At 43.9% G+C, this 23,280-nt stretch overlaps 1 protein-coding gene across 6 annotated transcripts in view; it reads right to left on the bottom strand.

Moving 5' to 3' along the window:
* Positions 1-23,280, bottom strand: part of abi2b (abl-interactor 2b) — a 27,582-nt gene extending 4,302 nt beyond the window's left edge. The window contains exons 1-8 of one of the 6 annotated variants that reach the window (XM_078291082.1): positions 23,154-23,280; positions 17,791-17,958; positions 16,503-16,679; positions 14,551-14,654; positions 10,196-10,342; positions 8,447-8,571; positions 4,285-4,449; positions 2,192-2,278 (exon numbers count right to left, since the gene is read on the bottom strand). In XM_078291082.1, coding sequence (XP_078147208.1) covers positions 2,192-2,278; positions 4,285-4,449; positions 8,447-8,571; positions 10,196-10,342; positions 14,551-14,654; positions 16,503-16,679; positions 17,791-17,958; positions 23,154-23,270 — 1,090 coding nt within the window. In that variant the 5' untranslated portion in view covers positions 23,271-23,280. The remainder of the gene's footprint in view (positions 1-2,191; positions 2,279-4,284; positions 4,450-8,446; positions 8,572-10,195; positions 10,343-14,550; positions 14,655-16,502; positions 16,680-17,790; positions 17,959-23,153) is intronic. The other 5 variants (XM_078291083.1, XM_078291084.1, XM_078291085.1 and 2 more) reach the window with 5 other exon arrangements.

Below are 23,280 nucleotides of genomic sequence, written 5' to 3'. Positions count from 1 at the left end.
CATGTGAGACAGGACCAGGAAGTGCAGGCTCCATGCTGGATGTGTTAAGAGAACATTTACACGTTTATCCCTCTGTGTTCTGTTCATATCACTACATACCGTCACATTTACCTCGATAACGATAAATGACACAATCATTTGTTTACTTTTCTAACCCCGGTGCAGGAATACTACATTCACCATTAGCGTCATGAATATAAAAAGTATGCTTTTATTTTGAAGGTAAACCCACCGTACTTCCTGTCTTAGTCTGTCCTTCTCTGTCTGGCTTGACAGCTGATTCTACACTCGCTCTGCTACTTTGAAGCCAAGCGGCCAAAACCACGGGTGAATTTTGAAGCCAATAAGGAAGTGTCTGCAGGTGGTAATCCACTAGAGTCCACTAGAGTCCACTAGAGTCCGGCTCCAAAAAGACTCCAAACCGCCCAACTCCATGCAAGTCAATGGGACCACAATCCAACTTCACTCAAAATATAAAGTCAATACATATTTTCCACAAGAGGTTTTGGTCTCAGTAGCTAATTTCACTTCTTCTGTGTCCTTATGAATTTTCAAAATAATTGCATCATTAACGGGATATAACGAGGTTGTTTTCCTAGTGATTGACAGCTCGCCTGTCCAGTAATCGTCAGGTCACCGGTTACGGACCAATAGCAGGCGGTGCTGTGGCTCTAGGGACGACCCTCGCCTTCGCTCTGTTCCAAAAAATGTCAACATGGCGGCGCTCGTAAACCCGATCTTCTGGCTTCAAAACGGCCCTTCAGAAACCTGTGGGTGACGTCACACTCACTACATCTGTTTTTTACAGTCTATGTTTGAAGCGCGACTCTCAGTTTAACTGAAGCAACACATATGAAACCGTTTATGTAAAGTTGGCTACTTGACAAATGTATTTACTGAACATACTGACATGTAGAAAATTTGGTCTGAAGTGCCCAGGTCGGTTTTGGTAAATTTTCGGTATATCTACTCTGTGTACGCATACCGAGCCACAAACACATCAGTTCCATATGAGTCTGGCTGAAGCATGCTGGTACAACACCAAATATATTTGGGCTACATGCTGGTTTCCTACACAACCAGGACCATAACTTCTCAGTCTTCCAATGGAAAACCAAAGGATACTGCACTATAACCACAGCAGGGTCAGTACAGGTACAGCATGGTACTGACACTGTCCCATCACCACAGTACAGCTAGGCAGAGCGGTGGGGTTAAAGTAGACAACGAGGACAGAAGTTGGACAAACTGATTCAACGCGCATTCAGAGGAACTTCACGGTTAAATGACTTGGGAGTGAGGACAAGCACATGAAAATAACATGCACACGTGAACATGCTCATGAACAAACACAAACATGCAGCATTTTTCAAAATCATGCTTCACTCCAGAAGAATATTTGTCACTTTTTTCCCAGACATACAGTACCTCTTTGTGAGCGGTCAAACACCAACGTTGCTGCCAAACGGACCCGTCGTTACCAACTACTCATTTGTTTTGAAAAGCTTGTTCAAAACTCTCACCTCTACTTTGGCATGCGCCCCAAACACGGGTTAAAGGTGCCACGTGTCACACTATTAAACATCAATATTTCATTGTCAGTTAATTGTGATCCCTCTTTATAATTACAGTAAACAGATGAGACCAAGGTGGAGATGATGACCTCAATTGTTTACAGTCATTATACTAACGTCTCACATTAATGTGGTAATGAGTTATAGATGTTCAAAGGATACGTGTGGCATCTTTAATTTTTTGACAGGTAAACTACTAAAAATGTCTGGGGAGCTTTGAATCAAACAAACCTTTGTGTTTTATGGATGAAATTAAGTTTCTTGCCCTGCTTCTAACACATATAAACACAGGGGAAAGTAGACCCAGGTAATATCATTCCCTTCTGTGTCCAGAGCCGTCATTTTGACAAATTTGCCTATTAAAAATTAATGATCAAGACACAGAAAGCTGGCGAAACAAATCCTGAATGTGGTGACAGCGGATCCAGGGTGCAGCTTGTGTTGGAGGTTGACCGCCCCTTCTCTCCGATGAGAAAATATTCCAGTATATTTCACTGACCCCGACCGCCCCAATGGGGAGGTGGAGGGGGGGGGAGGTGGAGGGGGAGGGGGGGGGTCATCGCAAACCAACGAGCAGAGGTCATGCAGGAGGGATGGAGGAGCTAAAAGCCACTTACTGGTCTCCTGAACTCGGGCCACAAAGCCCATCAGAGGCAGCTGGGGCGTGATCTGCATGGAGGGGGGAGGGGGCGCGAGCGGGCCTGCTACCACCATACAGCACCAATACAGGGCGATGGAGGGGGAGGGGGGGGAGGGAGGGAGGGAGGGGGGCGAGAGAGGGGGCACCATGGGACAGACATAAGAACAGCACAGAAACGACAAAATATGAGGTTAGAATAAAAATTAAGAATAGCGTAGAAGAGACATAAAACAGAACAGATGGAAGAATAGCGCAGAATAGACAACAGAGTAGAGTCGACATAATATCAGTATAGCACAGATATACCAATAACATGTAATTGTCTTCTCAAGTGTTGTCGTCATTTCAGGGCTTAAGGATTCAATCTGGATCTATTTTTTTGGTGAAAATGAATGGGAATTTTGGATCCCGTTTGACAATTGTTCTGTTCTTAAGACGTGAAATAATATTATACTAAGCAAAGTATGGCTAGTAAGTTTTTTATTTTTCTTCTTGTAGCTTCAAAACCCATCATAATCAACTGCAATAAATAAAAACATGCATAATAGAGGCAAAAATAGCAAAATATGAATATTGGACGTAGTTGAAGGCATTAACATCCATTTCACCATTATTCACTTATTTGGGCTGAATAATTGTGCCACACTTGAGAGGACAATAGACACAATGAGAAAAGCATAGAGTAGACTCAACAGTAGACTTAAAGTCTGTCAGTAGATGTAAAAAATGGCATAGAATAGACAATATATAGGAAAACATATAATAGAGATAAAATGGCATAGAACAAATATAAGAATAGCATCTTTATCTCTTTTTTCTGAGGTAAACTCACCTGAACAAATTTGTCTTTTTTCCCTCTCTACTGTATTTTTAAACATATTTTACTTTTGTTTTTTATTACTTTGCATCAATGTGCAAATTAAATAGACTAAAGCGTGGAGTAGACAAAACATAAGAATAGTATTTATAAGACTAGAATAAAATTGCCATGTCAATTTGAATAAAAATTCATATTACATATATAAAGATCATAGGTTTGGCGCTCAAAACAGTTTAAAAGATAGAAGGATTGCAAAAGAAGGAGTGAAGGTGCAGAGAGCGAGAGAGAGAGAGAAAGGAGGAAGAGGTGAAGTTTAGTGAAGGCAGTTAAGTTGATGGGAAACGACAGACCACAAAAAACAGACAGGAGATCTTTTCATAAAAGATGCAGGTAAACAACAGCAGAGAGTCGACCCTGGTGCTCCGCCCCCCTCTGAGACATAAAGGCTCCGAGAAAAGCTGGACTTAAAAAAATAGGGAAATGTTGATTTCATGAGGAAAGAAATAAACACAGGCGGTGTATCTGTGCAGCTCTGTAACGCCGTTCTTCCAGGCAGAACCGGGACGAAAGCCTCAGTTACCGGACTGAAATCAAGCAGCATTCATTGTGAAAATAATGGAAATGGACAATAATGAATCTCAATTTCCACAGGTTCCAAGTTACATGAATTCAACTTTAGGTCCAAATCTATACAGTTAAAACCTTAAAACAATTTCGGCCTTTTTCATGCAGATTATCAGTTTTGTCTCTTCTTTCTGTGCTTTTTATCCTTGTGTTTTATCACTGTTTGGAGGGATAATGGACCCGCACCGGTCCATCCGTCCATTACGCACAATTTCGGACACCACAGATCAGATTTGAATGAAACTTAGCGTAGTGATGATGCATTTCATTGCTATTTTCCCCCATTTTTGGACAGCACTGAATGTCACCTCCTCTTCCCCTTTCCCTGTTGCATACAATCAGGAAACATGAGGTAACATTGATCCGACTCTGTTTTTATCACTGTGTAAATACAGTGAACGTTGCAAAATATATTCAGTGTTTCGCATTAAATGTTTTGAATTGCCATGTAAATAAAGCTTCCATGGTTATTTAAGACTCAAGCATCATGGCCATTGGACCCCTGAAACCTGTTAAAAGCCCCGTGTATAATCTCCAAACTTCACGGCCGTTATTCCCGTTCTGCAGACACACACTTCACCTGACAGCGGTGACCTGCAGCCGACACGGCGGCCCGCTGTGCGTACCTTGGTTCTGGTTGAAGTGGGGTCCGCCGTTCAGCTGGCTCTGGTTGTGGGCCAGGTTGGGCTGGCCGGTGACGGAGGAGGGCCGGCGGTAGGGCAGGGAGCCTCCCACCGGCGGGTTCTGGGGCGGCTGCGCCGGGCGGTTCATGCTGTAGAACTGAGGGGCACCTGGGAGGGGAGACCAGCAGGGGGCGGCAGAGAGAGATTTAACAAGGGAGGGGACAGAGGCTCGTTGTCCCGCTGGTGACCTGAAGGAATATTCTATCCAGTTTTACCTTTACAGACCCCATGAAAGGGCTTTATTTCCTTTATTTGATGCATTTCATTTCTTTCTTTCTTTCTTTCTTTGAATGTGTTGGGGCGGGACATAACCCAGGGAGGGAACATTCAAAAGTCTAAACCAATGGGAGATCAGTTAGGGAGAGAAAGGCAGTTTGATTTGATGGGAAGGGCGGGACTGTTCAAAAATCTGTGATGGTTTTATTGGTTGGAGTTTTTATTTACGTCTCCTGGTGCAGCATGAGGTCACCATTAAAAATACACTGATTTCCAGGAAATTAAGGTAAGGGGAATTCATTTCATGGGGACTTTAAATTTAATAACACCTTTTACCCTGGTTTTTGAATGGCGTGAAATAGGTTTCTCTTACAGAAATACTCCTGCATTATTTCATGCATACGTTGTAAGCATTACTGTGACTGAACCGTATTTGTTGCGGTTCCAACTGTCTCCTACGTTACAAAAAAATCTTTCATGACACCGGGTCCAAGCCACAACGGGGATAATTCATTGTAAAAACTGTCTAAAACATAGTAGCATCTGGGAATATCAACCAATTTCTGTCAATTCCCAAAAAGATGAGTTCGTGGAAATGCAAGACACTAATAAACAATAAATAAAGGACACGTCACAAACAGGTTTTCCATGACTCCATATGGATGAAATATAAAGGAATTGAGAACTTTTTCATCCAGCAGCCACAGTTTTGATGGATTCCATAATGCATCACCTGCTTTCATTATTTTATCAGCCAAATAAATATTTTACAACAGAAAAGTAGCCCCAGGTTACAAGGCTAAGTGTGTGGTGGAGTAGAATAACTTACCAGCCATAAATCAAATTTAGCTGGTGTTAAATTCCCAACCTGGACAGCAGCACTGCTCATTAATTGTTAATATATTGATATTCCTATTGGGAGTTTTCAATACACAACTTGCTGTCATATCCATTCCCAGCCACAGAATACAACTCACACACAAGAACTAAAAAAACAGAATAAATACACATGAATGAAGAATTCATACGGTGAGCATTTCACCCAATGGCTCATGCATGAAACATCAGAAGATCATCATCCCCACACACACACACACACACACACACACACACACAGAGCTGATGAGACGCCATGTAGGGCGGAAAGGGGAGAATCCATTAGTGAGAGATGGGAGGTTTGAGAGAGGCGGAGCCACAGTGATCAATAGTGACTCAGGAGTGGAGGGGAGTAGGGCTGCACATTAACCAAACATATTACTTATTATTACACTTATTACAAACTTATCACCTGATATGGATATGGTAAATACCCTCAAATTAAAGCAGACAGTCTACACTTTAACCTCATAATCATAGTTTAATTTCAAATACAATGTGTTGGAGCACAGAGCCAAAACAACAAAAAAATGTGTCACTGTCTAAATATTTACAGACAGAATTTAGATATTTTTGCTCCATGTTATGATATGAACTGCACTACAATGCCCTTTCTAGGCAATTTCAAATTTTTCAATGCTTAAATGTTTAAAAAAAACAATGTGTGGTGGGCGACAAAATGAGATTTAAGTGGTTAGGATTTACTAAGTTTGAATAAAATGTCAAATTTTCCACTATGTGCAACTTTTGAGGCCACAGATTCTACAGCAGAATAGCTCGTTTACCTCGAAGCCTTCAGGAATACCTTCCTCACTAAGAAAAAAAAAAGCATCAAATTTCAGTCGTCAATATTGCAACTGTAATCATGTTTTGATTAATTGCGCAGCCCTTGGGGGGGGAAGGATTCATCTGTGAATGGGAAGCAGAGAACACAGTGGCTGTATCTGAAAGCTCACACTGCCTGCAGGAACAGACCAAAACTATCAACTTTAACGTCCAAAAAATAAACATTAAGTAGAACTGATGAAGCCTCTCGGATGTGTGGTGAAACGTCTTCAACTCTTCATTTTAAGTCCAATGGATTTTGCTTTTTAAATGTATTTTTTTGGGAATCTTACTACCTGGACGACTGAAATGAATCTACACAGGTTTGATTCTACAGCGGTTTGAGTCCCTGTGTAGCTCGACAGACGGAGCACGGTACTGTGTATTAATACTGCCGGGGTTGGGGGTTCACTTCCTACTTCTACAAATGTATGAGCTCATGATAATAATAATAATTAAGGTGCGATCACACCTACAGTTTGTTTTCTTTGGTCCAACCACAGTTTTGGTTCGTTTAGATTCCCAATTACAGGTGAACCAGGGATTGTAAAAAAAAAAAAAAAAAAGTCACATTACTCATAAATAGCTTGTTTACTGGACAGAGTTTTGGCGACCTGTCATCCTGCCAAGTTAAGAGGTTTTGGCAGTGGGAGGAGTCAAAACAAATCTGATGCTAGTCCCCGCAACTTTAGCTAAGCATGATGGACCTTACCCCCATAAATCCTTGTGTTTTGGGGTCATTTCCTTCTCACTCCTAACAAATCGCACCACAGTTCCCTTGTTAAGAGGACTGACACTTGCATTTTCAGGCCGTTATTTGGTTCCAATGACATTCTCACCTGACCAAACGAGCCAAAATAAAGGAATAAACGCTCCAAAGTTTGTATAAACTGTTCCAAAGATGCTTGGTGCTTTGGATAAAAGCATCATAAAAGCAATTGTTATCTCCTAGCATCTTTCTAGGGCAAGAAACTCAGTTGGCAGTGTGAGCTGTCGGACACAACCAGCGAAACATCCAGGGTGATGACATGCCTGTGGATGGGAAACGTCCGGGGAGGGCGGGATGTGGGTGGGTGAGCTTCGGAGGTCGTCCGACGGGGACACTCACCTTGTGCGGGGGTGCCGAAAGCAGCGGGGCCCGTGTTAGTGGGGGCCGCGGAGGCGGGGAGCTGGGGAGGGGGCGGGGGCACAGGCGGGACCTCTACAGGGGGGTTGGGGGCCTGTGGGGGGCCGTCTAGGGCGGTGGTGGGGGGGCCGGGGGTGGTGGCGGAGGTGGCGGTGTTGGGGGGGGGCTTAGCCGGGTTGGAGGGGGCGGGGGCCGTACCTGAGGCGGCATCGGAGGCGCGGGGGGGTCGGAAAGGTAAAGAGAAGATAAGGAAAGGAGGGAAAAGAGAGGAGAGGGAGGTAAAGACAAGATAACAGTCAGAGGGGAGGAAAGGGTTCTAGTGAAGCTAGATCCAGGGTTCCTACACATGTTCCCTTTCAAAATTCCTCACTTCTTCCAGACTTTAATTTCTTGAGCGGAGTTGAGGATTTATGTCGGCTGTCAGTATGAGGAATGCTGACAGTGAAAGTGTCATGGAGGCCCAAAAGTCTGCAGGTTTTTATTCTAACCAAACACTACAGCAGCTGATTTCACATTATACTGAGCAAAAACATCAATTCAACAGGTTTCAGTCCCATGTTTCACAAAATAAAATAAAATATCCCGTAATTATTTCCACAAAAAGCTTATTTCTCTTTAATTTTGTGCATAAATTTGTTTATATCCGCGACTTTCTTTCAGTTGGATCATGAACTTTAACTGAGTAATATCTCTGAAATTGTTGCATGTTGCGTTTATATTTTTGTTGGAGACTCTTGGGCTTTGATGGCACATAACTGAAAATCACTGAACAAGGCCGCATAACTCCATAGCAGAAGATTATTATTTACTAAACAACAAATGAAACGGCAGTGGGTCGACAATTATGCAAAATTAGCGGTTCTAGCAGTCAGTCAAAGTATTTCTCCATACTTTTCCAGACTTTTTCAAGACCTATCAAATCCACTTCAGACTTTTCCAGACTTATGTAGGAACCCTGGAGACTGAACACAGATTAGTCGAGCTTAATCACGCTAGTTTCAGGTGCGCTGAAGATCCACCTGCTCGGGAAGAAGAAACAGGAGGCGGGGGGGGGGGCGTTACCTGGGAAGGCGGTGGGCGGGGCCGGGGTCGGCACGGCGATGGGCACGCCCACGCTGCCGCTGCCGCTGTTCTCCCGGCTGCTGCTGCGACTGCTGCTGGGGTGGCTGCCTCCGCTGCTCCCACTGCTGATGGTAGGGCAGCACACACACGTCAGACTACATGCACACGCTCACACACACACACACACACACACACACTCTGCTGCACACTCAGACCTCTGGTAAACACTGCGGATTTTGCGACTGTATTGCACTGGCCTCGTCATTCCTGTTCACATCCTTCTACATAAGAAGGGTTTCATTTCAAAACGCGATACATCCATTTCGGCAAAATGTCGCTTCCTGTAATTCAATCAACTTTTCAAGGACGTAGATGAGTCTCCATCCTCAAACTGTCCTGTTTTGCAGGCAAAGGTCCTAAGATGGACTCCTAAAGTTAATAGCGAACCATAATGTGCTTTACTTTTATTCGAGCAGTCAAGTGTTATTTTCCTCCAAACGGTGGACATCTCATTTTGGAACGAAACTCTTCACATCATTAATCTTAATTATCCCGTCTCTCGTGTTCCCAACTGCAACAAAATGCTGGATGTGCAGCCAAGGCCAGAGCAGCACAGTCCAGTTCAGCTGAGTTCAGCGTGTTCAGGTCCTATTCTGTCACCTGGCTTCCTATTAAACCCCGACCAGACTGTCAGTGCGGCCTCCCCCCCCCACCCCCACCCCCACCCACCTGTCCCAAGAGCATTGGATGCGTTTGCATGAGCCGTTATGCCTTTGGAATGACCATGTCACAGCGATAAAAAGGAGCTGGAAGCCTCACCAAGGACACATGACACTGAGCTCTGACAGGTGACGCAGTAGAGACAAAGACAGAGATATTAAAAAAAAAAAAAAAAAAACGCCATGAAAAGGAGGAAGCGTCCAGACACATGTAGCGGACTTGGTGAAGACAGAAGAGAGCGCATGGCTGAGAGATGGATAAAATGAGCTATGGATGGAGCGGTGGAGATAAAGACTCGTGCTGAGAGGAGAGTCAGGGAAAAATCACCTCATCTAGATCCGGCCCCAAAAACATAAATAAAAATAATCCGGCCATCGGTCCCTTCGGTGCCTCTAAGTGGAACAGATGGGCGCACTGACGAAACTTTCCGTGTTGTTCCCCCCCCCCCCCCCCCCCAAACCCCGTGCTTTTACTTCTGTCACGGCAGGCAGGGGAATCTATGAATATCTTTGCGTGTTCGGGGAGAAAAGAGTCTCGTCTTGGGAGACGAGCTGACATTGGATTGACAGGACTGCGGGGGCGACGCTGCCTATTTAATGACTATTACCATAGGAACCTGCGTCTCGCCGTGCTAAATACGGCTCTCAATCTCTACCTCGTCCTCATTTATCTGTGCGGAGAGGAGAGCAGGTACAGGTGGGGGGGATCTTTACATGTGCATTCCTCGGGAGCTGGACCTGTGGGACTGTGCCGCACAAAAATTATTAAAATTTGTGAGTGAGATTAGGTGTAAAAAGAAAAAGGAGGAGGGAGTAAATGTGATTACAGTCTCTAAGTTGGGCGGACAAACTGTCAGAAGGGGTCAATTCACAGAGGAAGAAGGGGCAAGGCATGTTCTCTCATTTTAAGTGCTGCTGCTGCTTAGGAGAGGAGAGGAAGAAAGGGGGAGGAGGAGGGGAAAGGGGGGGGGCGTGTTTCAGAAGTGTAGAGAGGCATGCTGGGAAGGGGGGAGGGGCGGGGAGGGGGTACCTGTACGTGCGGTTCCTCTGATTAACGGATGCAGTGCGTGCAGGGCTCTGCTGGGGGGGCGCCATGTTGCGTGTCGGGCTCGAGACGTAGTCGTTAGGGACAACGGGCGGACGCACCGGCTCAAGCGTCCTATAGGGGGAGTGGCGCCTGCGAGAGGGTCAGGAGGACAGGAGTCGGAGGGGAGGGGGGGGGGCGGGGCATCCACAGAGAAGTGTGGGGGAGGGGGGAGGGAGGGAGGAGGAGGGAGGAGGAGAGCAAGAAACAAACAGGTGCAAACTTAAAAAACGGGGTGTGACAGGTGGTGGAACATCGGGGCTGGTCAGGTGAGTCCACTGGTGTCGGAGGACGGCTCGCCATCGCTGCTGTCGGATAAAAAAAAACCCACACTTCTGCAAAACGTCTGTCTGGAGCGAGGAAGAGAACGCCCGCCGTCTTCTCCGCTGTGCTTCCATCCAACTATCAGGCAAATTCTCTTGCCCCCGACTTCAATTCATTTAAGAAGAAAAGAAAGGAGAGTAAGATCGAGTCGTTCCTAGGCATGTCGTGAGAAGAAGTGTTTGTGGAAGTGACCAAAAAAATCCAGATCCCAGAGAGGAAATCTGGGACAAACACCAGAGACAAACCGCAAAGACGGCGATACAGATGCTGCTAAGATAGTTGTACCGACTGAGGTTGCGAGCCTTGTGTCATAAATTAACAGCAGAGTAGCTGCAATGATGGAGGAATGTCTAAAGCCACATTGAGTGTTGTGCAATGAGAGAAATATTTGCCCGGCTGATCATGCCAAGCTTATGTCATTTACAATTCGACAAATCCACTGCCATCACTATTTATCACATCATTTCTTTGACAAAAAAAAAAAATCTGCTTCAAGCAAACCTAAAAACTATTTTTTTTTTACATTATTGAGGGAATTTTAGCAAATTTTGCCATTTCCACTCAGCTTTTTTTTATTTTTTATTTTTTTAAACTTGATACATCAACATCTACAAGAAAAAAAAAGATGGAAACTCAGCTAGACTCAAGTGTTTCTGAAATGATACAAAAGGGTTTTTCAGGGGCCCAGAGGGTCACGAAATGTTCAAATGACAATCCCATGATGGAAAGTACAGAGGTTTGTGCTCTACAGTAGTCATCTGTCCTGCCTAAGTGCCCTTCAGCAAGACCGTGACCCCCTGCCAGCACACTTGTAAGTCGCTCCGGATAAGAAAGTCAGCTAAACGCCAAATTGAAGCAACAAAAACACAGAACGGTGTTTTTTACCCGACAGCAGCGCTAAGCTGAAGATGTCCTGTGTTTTTATGGGGGAAAAAGAAAACATAACCCTGAGATTTGTTGATCTAGGCCTGTAAAGATGAACTGGCATGTAAATTTCCCAGCTGACATTGTGGGGTGACCCAACTCTGAGCACTGTTGCTATGGCAAAACGTTGCTATGGAAAATATGGGGCAGCCAGGAGTGGGGGTGGGGGTGGGGGGTTGGGTCACACATAATCAAAAGTAAAAAAAAACAAATAGGAAATAAAATCGTAGAAGCTTAATAATATTGAGTGAAATTTAAAGAAATAATAATTAAATAAAAATCACGAATAAGATGTCCGCCCACAGCCACAGACTGGGGCAGAGGGCGTGTCATGGAGGTTTGGAGCTGTGGTCGACCGGCATGCGTCTTGGAGGCACAGGGACACACACACACACACACACACACACACACACACACACACACACACACCTCTGAAGGTCAATAAGCAAGGGGCGGGCACACACATACTCACACACAAACTCATTCAGAAAGGCACACAATTCTGAAGGTCATGGAAAGGGGGCAGACATACAAACACACACACACACACACACACACACACACACACACACACACACACACACACACACACAGAAACTCAAACAGCACTTGACGCCCAGGCAGGTCCCAGGAGTGACACTGAACACAATGTTTTGAGCACAGAGTCCCTGTGGGATAAGAGATACCTTCAACAGTCAGACAAACACAAAACACAAAACATCAACAGATAACTTCTCCACTTTGGATCTGATGAGTCTCTCTGACAGACAACGCACAATATCTTCTTCATCCAGCCCATAACCTCTATCCTAGTCGTTTACACTGAGTCACAGGCGTGTGATCAGGGCGGGAAACTAATACTCGTCATCAGCCAAATGACAAACGACCCCAAGGTTTTATGGGTAAGAAGGAGACGGATGTTGACATCTGATAGCCAGCAGCTCCTCCTCCTTGGAAAGCGGAACAAAATGAACCAAGGGCAGGAGGTCAAACAGCAGTCTGGACTGATGCTCATATTCAGCTGTTTCTTCATGTGTTCTCAACTGGTATGAACACCACAGAAGAAGAGACAGACAAGTCCATCATGCTGAGATAAAGGAACTAGAATCAGATTTTTTTTGACTCCTAACCTGGCAGGATGACAGGTTTAAACTCCGTCCAACAAACAAGCTACTTGTCAGTCATGTGACTTTTGTTTACAAGCCCTGGTTCGCTTCTAATTGGACAGAGTGAACCTAAACGAACCAAATACAAACATGCAACAAAGTCAACTTTTCAACTACGGTTCACACCAAAGAAAATGAACTGCGGGTGTGATCGCACCCCAAGAGGCAGAGAGAAATTTGGGATTTCCAGATATATAATACATCAAATATATCCATATAATAAAATCAGAACAGACAACTCCTTCCATCCAAAGGCCACAGTGGCCGGTACATCCCAAAATTCACCAGCTACCTCCACATATTTTACAGCCAAGATTGATTTTTAGAATAGAGCACCTTCTGCCAATGACTGTTTACCTGCCAAAATGGCCGACAGCTAGACAAACAGACCAATCACAGTCAAAAAAGATTTACCCTCGTTTGACTTGTGGCTGCTGGTATTTTCCCACCCTGATTACTACGATCAAGAACAGTTGAAATTCTGAGTGTGCCCTTTGGTGATAATAGTCCTCCTGTGTCCTGGCATTAGATAAATGCCAATGAAAGGTCGAGGGTGGGGAGATCAGAGAGCTCGCCACCTGCATGATGTTCGGGGGAAACGCTCCGCCGCAGCATGAGGGGCTTCCTGGATCCAAAACACGCCGTTCTCTTTTTTTATATCCAGAACATCATGTCAAACTGCTTGCTGAAATTTGGCAGTTTAATGTTTCAAGCAAGCCCTTACTGCATTTAAACCCGGCTTGGGGTGGCACGCCGGTTCCTTTCTGTGGAGTTTGCATGTTCTCCCCGTGTTTGCATGCGGTTTCCTCCAGGTGCTCCGGTTTCCTCCCACAGTCCAAACACATGCAAGTCAGGTGGACTGGAGACTCTAAATTGCCTATAAAAATGTATGCAAGCGTGATAGTCTATAGCTTTGGCTCGCACCAAGCATGAACATATTTTTTTGCATGTGCTGCATCCAGCTTGGCACCAACAAAGGAAGACGGTCAGGAAGGGAAAGAAAATAGAGGAACGTTTGATTCTGGGTATTGTAATTTCCCAAATAATGCAAGTCTGACACTGGTAGAAAAGCTTTTTGTGTGTTTAAAAATGCAGGGCGGGGGGGATTAGGTGTATTTTCAGTTACCTAGGCATATTCTACATCTAGAGATAATGAGCTAGAACCGGCTCGTCTCCCTGCTTTTTGAAAACGTTTTTATTTTCCAAAACCGACTTCCCTGAACAAGAGTTTTTAAACAAGCAGCGAGTGCAGAGGGACCCGTGTCCTATGTGAAAGACCGGTATCTGTGTCCAGGGTGTTCTCTGCTTTCTACACAATGCATGCTGGGATAGGCTCCAGCCCTCCCGTGAGTGGGTATGGAAAATAAATGAATGAATGAATGAATGAATAAAACTGTCTCTCATGTTATTTCTTTGTCTTTGGCGAACCAAAATACACCAGTAGTGCCAGTAGCGCCTAGTGCCGCCAGTTTCAGAGGTATAATGCGTACGTAAGTAAACATTACAAAGCCAAATTTTAGCATGGAGTTTGATGTGAAAGTCTCTGCTACATCAGGAGAGAAAGAGAGAATGGCACAAATCAGCGCTGGGGGCTTCCTAGAGAGGGAGACTCCCAAGCAGCGCAGATAAAAAAAAAAAAAACTAAAACAAAGAATACCACTGTGATGAAAAATGGCATCGAAATCCATTTTAAATCACCCCAAGGACGCTAATTAAACGAGGAGGTAAGAGGGTGGTGATGAAACCGAGAGAAACCAGGCCCGTCTCTGGGGCTCGCGGTTACTTCACCAAAGCCACAAACACACAGCTACACTCTTGACAGACGTTAACTCCGGACTCCTCGCGTCCGTCCGACCATCGGCCCGGACGCCGGCGCACTTTACATACCCAAGGGTGCCCTTCCCTGTCATGGGGGGGCTGGGGGGCTTCTGTGTGGGGGGGTTGGTGCGAGGGAGTCCGCCCGCTCCGGCCTTCATGTTCTGGGCGCTGGCCTGTGTGGTGAAGAAATGTCGGTTAACCACAGCACTTACGAGGCGGTACACAAAAAACACATATGTAAAAACCTTCACGACCCAAGCCTGTCTTTAGCTGAGTAAGCAAACAAACTCCTTAACACGCAGCCACGGAAAAAAAACCCGCCGCCGCAGCAGCAGCAGCAGCAACTCCATGGCTCCAACACAAACAAAAAACCAAAACAACAACAAACACAAACGATTCTGTTGTGCATCAAAACCCCTCCCTCCCCTCCTTCAGAGTGCTTACTTTGAAATTCTTACCTTAAACCTTAGCAACCACTGAGGTTGGTTTTTAAAAGATAATTAGGCAAGCAGAAAGAGAGAAAAGAGAAGAAATCAGCGGGTTAGTGTGCAAATGGGGAGAAGTATATTTATTAGTAGTATTTATACAGCAAGCAACAATAGAAAACGTTGAGATCCGCCTGTCTTTGTAAGGCCGGGGGACGAGACAATGCCTAGATGTGAAGAAAACTACCTTCTGAATAAAAACGGGTGGGAAACTAACTTACCAAATTTCAGCCACTTCCACTATTTTACCAGCTAAATAGATCGTTGGATGGGAATCTGTTAGTAGTGGCTGCTACCAGCTACAGACAAAATTTAGTCTCATTGGGCTCCTTGCTGAGGTTAATTTCCCACCCGGGTGAAAATCCTGAATCATTCATCTTGCTTTTACATTACCTGTCATCACTGAAACCCAATAGTGCTTATTTCACCTCTAAGAGACCTTTCCATTGGCTCTGCCGCAGCGATTCGCCCACACCGACAAGTCTGAGTCAACACACACGATCCCTACACAGATTCCCATTTCACAAATCCATACTTCTTCCAGACTTTAATGTATTGACTGGGGTTGAACACATTTTGGTGAGCGTTCAATATGATGATGTGTGCTGATAGCAGGCGGGGAAAATAACTTGTCACTCTATAGGTGAGGATTATACTTGACAACAAATGTGAAATGACAAGTGGGTTTACAGCCACACCGTCCCGTCAAAAGTTTGGGGACATCTTGCCTTTTCTACATATTCAAAGTACCATTTTATTTTCTCAGTTCATCAATTCATTTTCCAATGCAGAAGTAAGGGGAAAAAAATGCCTGCAATGCTTTTGTTAACATAAAATAGCCATTTACGAATAGTTTGGATATATTTATTCGACATGTTCATGTTCATCGAAGTGTTTTCTTTAGTCTGAATAGAAGGTTTTTCATGGCAGAGCGTCTGAGGAACGCCTGGAAAAACTGACTGTTAGTTACAGCTGCTAAGGAGGTTTTTGGATGAATGTATAGGTTAATTGTTTTAGTGTTATCGTCACAAATATCTGCATAATTATACTTTGTTTTCCTCAAACTAAATCTAGTTAGTCTTTACTGGGGTGAAGTTATTGTAAACCGACAAAGAAAACAAAAGCTTGGTGTCCCCACACTTTTGATGGACAGTGTGTGTTTTTCAGACTTCTTGTGCAATTTTTAAATCCTTTTCAAAGCCTGAGATTTATCAAATTAATTTTCAAAATACTTCCAGACTTTCCAGACCAGCTTGTGGTTCGAGTTTCAGCTGCCAGACTAGTTCCTTTCCTCTTACATTTCCCCTTACAGCCCATTCTACTACTATTACATAATTTTAGTGCTTCTACGACCCATCCTGGAGAAAAACCTGGATCATTCATCTATTTTTTTTACATTACCAGTCATCACTGAAACCCAATAGCGCTCATTCGACCTCCAAAAGACCATTTGGATTTGCTGCAGTGAATCGCCCATTAACTCTAATTAGTAGAATTAAGAGGATGGGAACAAAACGACCGTTCGGTGAAACCGACCTTGACTCCGTGGCCCATGTCGTCCAGCAGGCTGTAATCGATGGGCTTGCGGATGTAGCGCACGGGCCTCTCGGGATTGGCCGGGGCGATGATCTTGTGTGTGCGGGAGGTGTTCTTGTTGGTGGTGAGGATGCCGATCTCCCGCCTGGCCACCTTCTCTTTGTGGATGTCCACCGTCTGGGGGAGAGACGCAGAGGAGGGGGGGTGGGGGGGATGTTTTCTTCCATTTAACAGCTCTTTTGTACTCAAACACTAGTAGTACAGCTGCACAAATTAATCGCAAAAACATCAAAATCGCAATACTGACCACTGCAATTTTCAAATCGCCAGAGTCTTTCTTATAAGCAAAGATGTTTCAGACAGCTTCCTAACTAAAGTATTCTAGTGCTGTGCAAGATTCATGCAAATCTAGATGCACGTTGGACAAAATCGTTCCTTTTTATTCAAACTGACCGTCTGATTCATGCGGTATCATTCCCGCATCCCAATTTATGTGCATTTTTTTGAATACCGAAAAAGGAAATCATGAAAAAGCTGTTTCCTCATGCATAGCAAACCATATCCCAATCACAAAATCTGCCAAAAATATTGCAATAGAAAGAATTTTGTGCAGCCCCCAACAAGCAAACAAGTGAGACATGTTGCAATATACATGTACATGTATGATGTGAACCTTCTCTAGAAAACCCAGGCCATTCACAAGGCTCTCGCTCATTTCCCACTTGAAAATTCGGCACTTTTCCCAGACAAATTCTTCACCAAATTTGGTTTTCAATATGATGATATGACGGTCAACTAGGCCATATCATTATAGGTCAAGATTATTCCTCACAATAACAAATATCACATTCTAAGAAATTATAGTGGATTTACAACTATATAAAATGGGGAGTCTTATGTTTATTGAGAGCAAGCTTTTGAATTATTTTCCGGATGTTTTTGAGAAAGTTTCAAAGTTTTAAGACCTGGAAATGATCTAATCCATGTTCTACAGAATATAGCAAGGTTTCTCCAAGTTAAATTAAAGACTTTTTTTAAAAACATTCTCAATGCAAATTTAAATAAAATTTAACACCAATTTCATCCCAGAAATAAGCCTGTGGTTGTGTGTGTGTGTGTGTGTTTTGAATTTGAATGCTGTTGCAGAGGTTTTTAATTAAACCTCTAAATCTGCTCTACTGAATATTCAACACAGTTCCTGATTCTACACACAAAATAGCACTGAATTGCTCCCGGCAGGTACATTTTTGAGTTGACCAAACGTTAGTGTGGGCCGCTGGCTGCCTACCTGCGAGATGTGGTTGATGGAGGACTCCATGCGGCGGAGCTGCGAGGCCTGGATGTCCAGCATCTGGAGGACATTGTTGGCCAGCGTGTTGATCAGGTAGGCTACGCTGGCCAGAGACTGGGTGGTGTAGTTCTTGGTCTCCTCCAGCGCCCGGTGCTTGTCTGGTGACTGGAAAAGGAGAAGACCGGTGTCAGCTAGAGCAGCGATTCTCAACCTTTTTCATATCAAGGATCCCCTAATTCAGTCCACATTAGAGCCACGGACCCCCATTTGATGAGATTTTGTCTCTCAGACCCAAATCTGAGAATATTTTAATTGTTAGATATGATTTTGTCCAGAATCCCGTGACTATCTGTATTGTAGGTAGAGAGATAACAGAGAAACTATGATCAAAACAGTCTTTCTTCTACATTCTCTAATCGTGTTAACTTCTTGTAAATGAAATAATGCTGAAGTTTTACAATTCATCAGTTTGCTGGGGACCCCCTGGAACCCCCTCAAGGACCCCTGGTGGTCCCGGGACCCCACGTTGAGAAGAGCACACTTAGCACATCTAGAGCACATTTACTTCGGTCTACAGCTAGTTTACATTTCCCCCAATCATTTTGCAGTGCATGCTATACGTAATTAAGATTTTTTAACATCTACTCGTTTTTTAAATACAAACTTTACGGTGTCAAACCTAGCTTGAAATTTACTGCTGTTCCAGCCAATAAAGGCGCCCCAAATAAAAAAAAAACATGGATGTGACAGGAAAGTTTTAGAGTCGGCATGTTTTTGAGTGATTACTTCCTGGAGGAGACTTGCATTTCTTCCTGTGGGTGAAATGAGTGTAACGTTAACGCAGCGCCAATATGAAAACACTCAACTCAGCTCAATTAAAAGCAGAAAGTTTGACCAAACCAGATGAAGGCTTCATGTTTCCCGTGATGGATTCTCTCGCTCTGTGGTTGTTGGTTTTCATAATGGACAAGAATGAACGGCAGCAAATCTGCTTCTTCTGAAGTGTATCCAGAGTGTGTGTAGAGTTCAGGAATAGCCAAATACCAATACTGCAAACTCTGTGAACCTGCAGCCAGCTCCACTTTAGGGCTGAACAATTTTGAAAAAATATCTAATTGCGATTATTTTGACTGATATTGCAATTGCGATATGATTTGCGATATTAGAGAGAATGATAATTTTTACATCATTATTCTCATTTTCATTGAAAAATGTATTAAAATGATTATGGTGTGATTTTTGCGGGGATCTGTACCAAACAAAGATGTTTTCTTAAGTCTGTAGAATATGATGTGTAGGCCAGGACATCTCTGCAGCACGACAATATTTAATTTAAAATGGTATTTTGACACACATTTCGCCTTTAACAAATATTGCGCCTCCTGCGATTTGAAAATTGCAGTAGGCCATATTGCGATTTCGATAAAATTTCGATTAATTGTTCAGCCCTACCCCACTTTACTTTGATTTAGAAAACCTAGACTAGGCTAAATAATAGGTACATTTATGATTTTGCCAGTCTGCAACTAGAAATACTGAGAACTGAAGGAAAAAAATCCCGAAAGCAAGTCGTGGCAGTCGCTCTTGTGTTGCAGGTTAACTGCTGCTGCTCTGTTTTGAGTGCCGAAAAGTTAAAAAAAAAAACATTCTAGCAAAGTGAAAAATGGCGTTAATAGCACGGTAGTTAATAGGAGGTTAACAGCTGCAGCCAGTGTGAAGCAGAGTTTTGAGGCGGCAGGTTGGGCCGTGGGCTCAGCGTGGGCACACAAACAGGAACATCAAAGGCCAGATGGATCAGCTAATGTTTCTGGTGGGAAACTGTGTTCGCAGGGAGATGGACGCTTCCTTCCTGCCTTTTTTTTTTTTTTTTTTTTTACACATCATGATATCCCCCTGATGGCTGTAAAACGATCAGACCTGCTGCTTTTTAGTGTCTGCTGTAGAGACGGAGCACAGTCGCTACAAGTGGATTTCCTCCACTGTGTCGGACCGGCGCAATCAACCGACATTGAATCCCAAGGAGATTTGAATCAGTATCCTTGAATCGGGTATCAGATGTTGGCCCAAAACCAGACCAGAATGAGGTAATGGCTTTAGAGAATTCCCCTGCAATATTACAATCAGGTTACCAAGAATGACGTTCGCATTGGAAATCAAGAGAAAAGTGACTTGAATTTGTGCCTTTTTCATATGTAGAGCAGTGTCCGAAAATAACACCCAGCAAGCAGCAAAATCAATAAGTGTCACCCGCCACACTGCAACAACAAATCTGCTCTTGTCTCCTCTTCTTCCTGTGATGCTATACACAAAGAAGAACTGAAGAATGGTAGCGGGGGACACATTTCCACAAAAGACGTACTAGGCTATATCGAATATTATATTATTCTGGCTGGTTAAAATCTTTTTTGGCAGGTCAGCCCTTGGCAGTTCAGCTACAAAGTTAAATTCAGACACTGGTAGGGTTTTGCTAGATTCCACTTTTGAAGAAAAATTAGCTAAATCTCAATCGAGCCGTTCCAAAACGAAGGGGTTTAAAGCTATACTGTTCAGTAGAAATAATGAATTGGAACAGCGTGTTGGATCGGCCCACACTAATTGTTATCAGACCAGATGGAGACGGCTTTAAAGTGGTACTGGTGCGTCCACGACTTGACTCCCAGCCTGAGGAAGCTAGCGCACATCTCAGACAATCCATTGTCCAACGCAGCCAGGATTGCACCCCCGCTCACTGCAAGCATTAGCTATCAATTCACACAACGGCATCCTTGATTACCCATTCGACACAGTCCACAAATAAACCGGCATGATTTAAAAAGGGGAGTGGAGGGAGCCGCGTCGCTGAATTACACCCAAAGCATGAGGACAAACAGGTTGTGTGGCAAAACTCGGGGGTGTAGCGAATGTTAACCGACAGAGCAGCAAAGTGACATTTTTGGTCAACTGGCCCACAGCGGTGAATGAATCCTATTGGTTTACCAGCCATGCAGAATTTATTTAACAATAGAATATGATGATGGGTTACCTGATAGAAAGGATGGAAGTGTAGAGCAGCATGTGTTTGAGTTACGCTGGCGGCAAAACTTAAAAAAGGTAAAAATCCACCCTAAAACACTCTCACACTGTTAAACAAACAGCTATGGGTGATTAACCTTGCATTTCTGGGTTCATTTTCTTGTTTGGTGGTGTATTTTTTTCTTCTTTCCATGGATAAGTGGCCAAACAGAGACAACGTTACGTCACATTGAGATATTTCCAGTGCAGCTCCAATGGAGTCTGATATGAGAAAATGTTTCAGGATGTAAAACATCAGCGGTAAACGTCAGGTTTTGGTGTCAGTCCCTCAGAATCAAAGAGCGAGGGCTTCTTTCTAGAGCCGCCATTTTGCACCGAGAGACGTTCAACAATCATACAGGGAGAAATCCATCGTAGAAGAAGAAGAGAGACCAGTTTCTCCACCCACAGGAGCAGGAGAGAGACCAGAATGCAATGCAGCAGCAAGACGGGTTGCGTTCGAGTGAGAACCTCACTGTTTTTCGACAGGAGAAACTCTCGCTCCGCCATCGCTATCGCTCTCTCCACCTTCATATATAAACCCACAGCTGAATGCAACGAGTTCACACCCGTTCTCATGGCATTCTGGGAAATGTAGGAAATCAGTAACTGAAGTAGAAGTAGACGAGCTAAGTTGAGGGAAAGCAGGTTCACCAGGAATGTAAATTATAACAATTCATCACAAAATAACTCCTCGAACACATGACAGATTGTTGATATATAACAGTATGAAAGTATGACACACCTGTGGCATGGTAATTCAGATAAGCACAATGAAATGAAATATGAAATATTAAAGAAAATTGGCTTGGGCATTATCAGGCACATTCGATTTTCCATTTACAGCTTAGGCATTTACCCAGCGCTCTTATTGAGAGTAGTACAGTAGAATAAATATCAATTCGATCAATATTTCTATATATATATACACACTATAAACTACTTGTCTGACGTTGCCTGTGACCGACTCTTATGCTCCTTACAATAACATATTAGAGCAAGTAGAATAGAAAGGCATGGGAGAGAGGAGGTGGTGAAATATTCCACTGCACATACGGGCGATGAATATTCTCTCACAATTGATCTATAGGTGGTAATATCCTTCTGACAGCAGGTGGGAAAAACCTTGCAGGGCGAGAAGAAACCAAGGCAGCCTGCCAGACAGCAAGTTGCGAACCAGGACAACCTGTCAGACCTGATCAGCCCTATTCATCAAAGCTGTCAGATTTCAGTATCACACCTTGCCAGAACCTCTTCTCAGTAACAGTGAGTGTAACGTCAAATCTTGTAATTACAGGCCCAGGTTTGAGATTAGAGACGGTTCTGCCCAAAGATCAGATAACCACATCTACATCTGCAACAGGGTCTGATCACAAGCATATGATCCCATCCTGCAGAATGTGTCACATCAAAAGCTCTGAATGGGATGTAATGCATAACACTCAAACATCCACATGCCAGAGTGCTATGCAAATCAACATAAGCCCTTTGCACAACATTTTTTATTCATCTTTCATAGAAAAGATCATTTTAACCCTGAGATGTAACATCACTTAGTCACTGCCTTTCTCTACCTGAAGCATAAGGTCTGAAATAACCAACCTTAGCTATAAATCCAGGGAATTAAACATTCCCAGGAATTAAAGGCATATTTCAAATACATGCTGCTGCTGCTGCTATAGTAGTAGCTCGCAGTGTTTCAGCACATCTGTCAAGCTCTGCACTACATAATGAACCGTGGTTGTTGATAAAAAAAAACTGTCATGGCTGTTTTACTTAAGTCAACGAAAAGCCTATCAGAGATAAGTTTGCTTGATAACGCGTCCTACATCCCCGGCGGATGCCTGATCAATTTGCTGCTGCAGCGGCGGTGATTGATCCCGCAGAGAGCACTGAAATTGATTTCACGGTGCCGTCGACCCAGCTGGCTCTGACTGTTTGGTTATTTAGACCGTGGGTGATGCCGAGGAGCTAGCTAGCAAGCTAACTAGCTAACACCATAGCTCACGATGGATGTGCAAGTCACAGGCACGGTTATATCGAAAATATCAAACCGTTGCCAACGTTAACAAGTCTTAAGAGAAATGTGGCGAATTAACTGACGGATGGTGAATTAGTTATCGGCTAGAATGGTTTGGTTGCGGGTTGTTTTTGGTTTAGCCGAGGCTAGCTAACATGACTGAGGAACAAGCTGCACCACATCGGCATCTAGTTAGCAACAGCTAGCCTAGCATCACTTCGCCCACCGTGTTGTACCGGTGATGTCTCTCAAAAACCACGCCGCCCCCGTCCACACAGACGACAGTTACCTGAACATAGTTGCTTTCGCAGTACTCCGCAACTCTTTCCAAGTTGGTGAAACTGTCTAGTAGTGCGCTTCGTCCTGCTGGAATCTCCTCTTCCAGAAGCATTTGTAGCTCCGCCATTTTCACATCT

The sequence above is a fragment of the Centroberyx gerrardi genome, chromosome 21, assembly GCF_048128805.1.
Source record: "Centroberyx gerrardi isolate f3 chromosome 21, fCenGer3.hap1.cur.20231027, whole genome shotgun sequence".
Taxonomy (NCBI): domain Eukaryota; kingdom Metazoa; phylum Chordata; class Actinopteri; order Beryciformes; family Berycidae; genus Centroberyx; species Centroberyx gerrardi.
The sequence above is the reverse complement of the archived record's forward strand: the minus strand, read 5'-3'. Positions and strand labels throughout refer to the sequence as shown.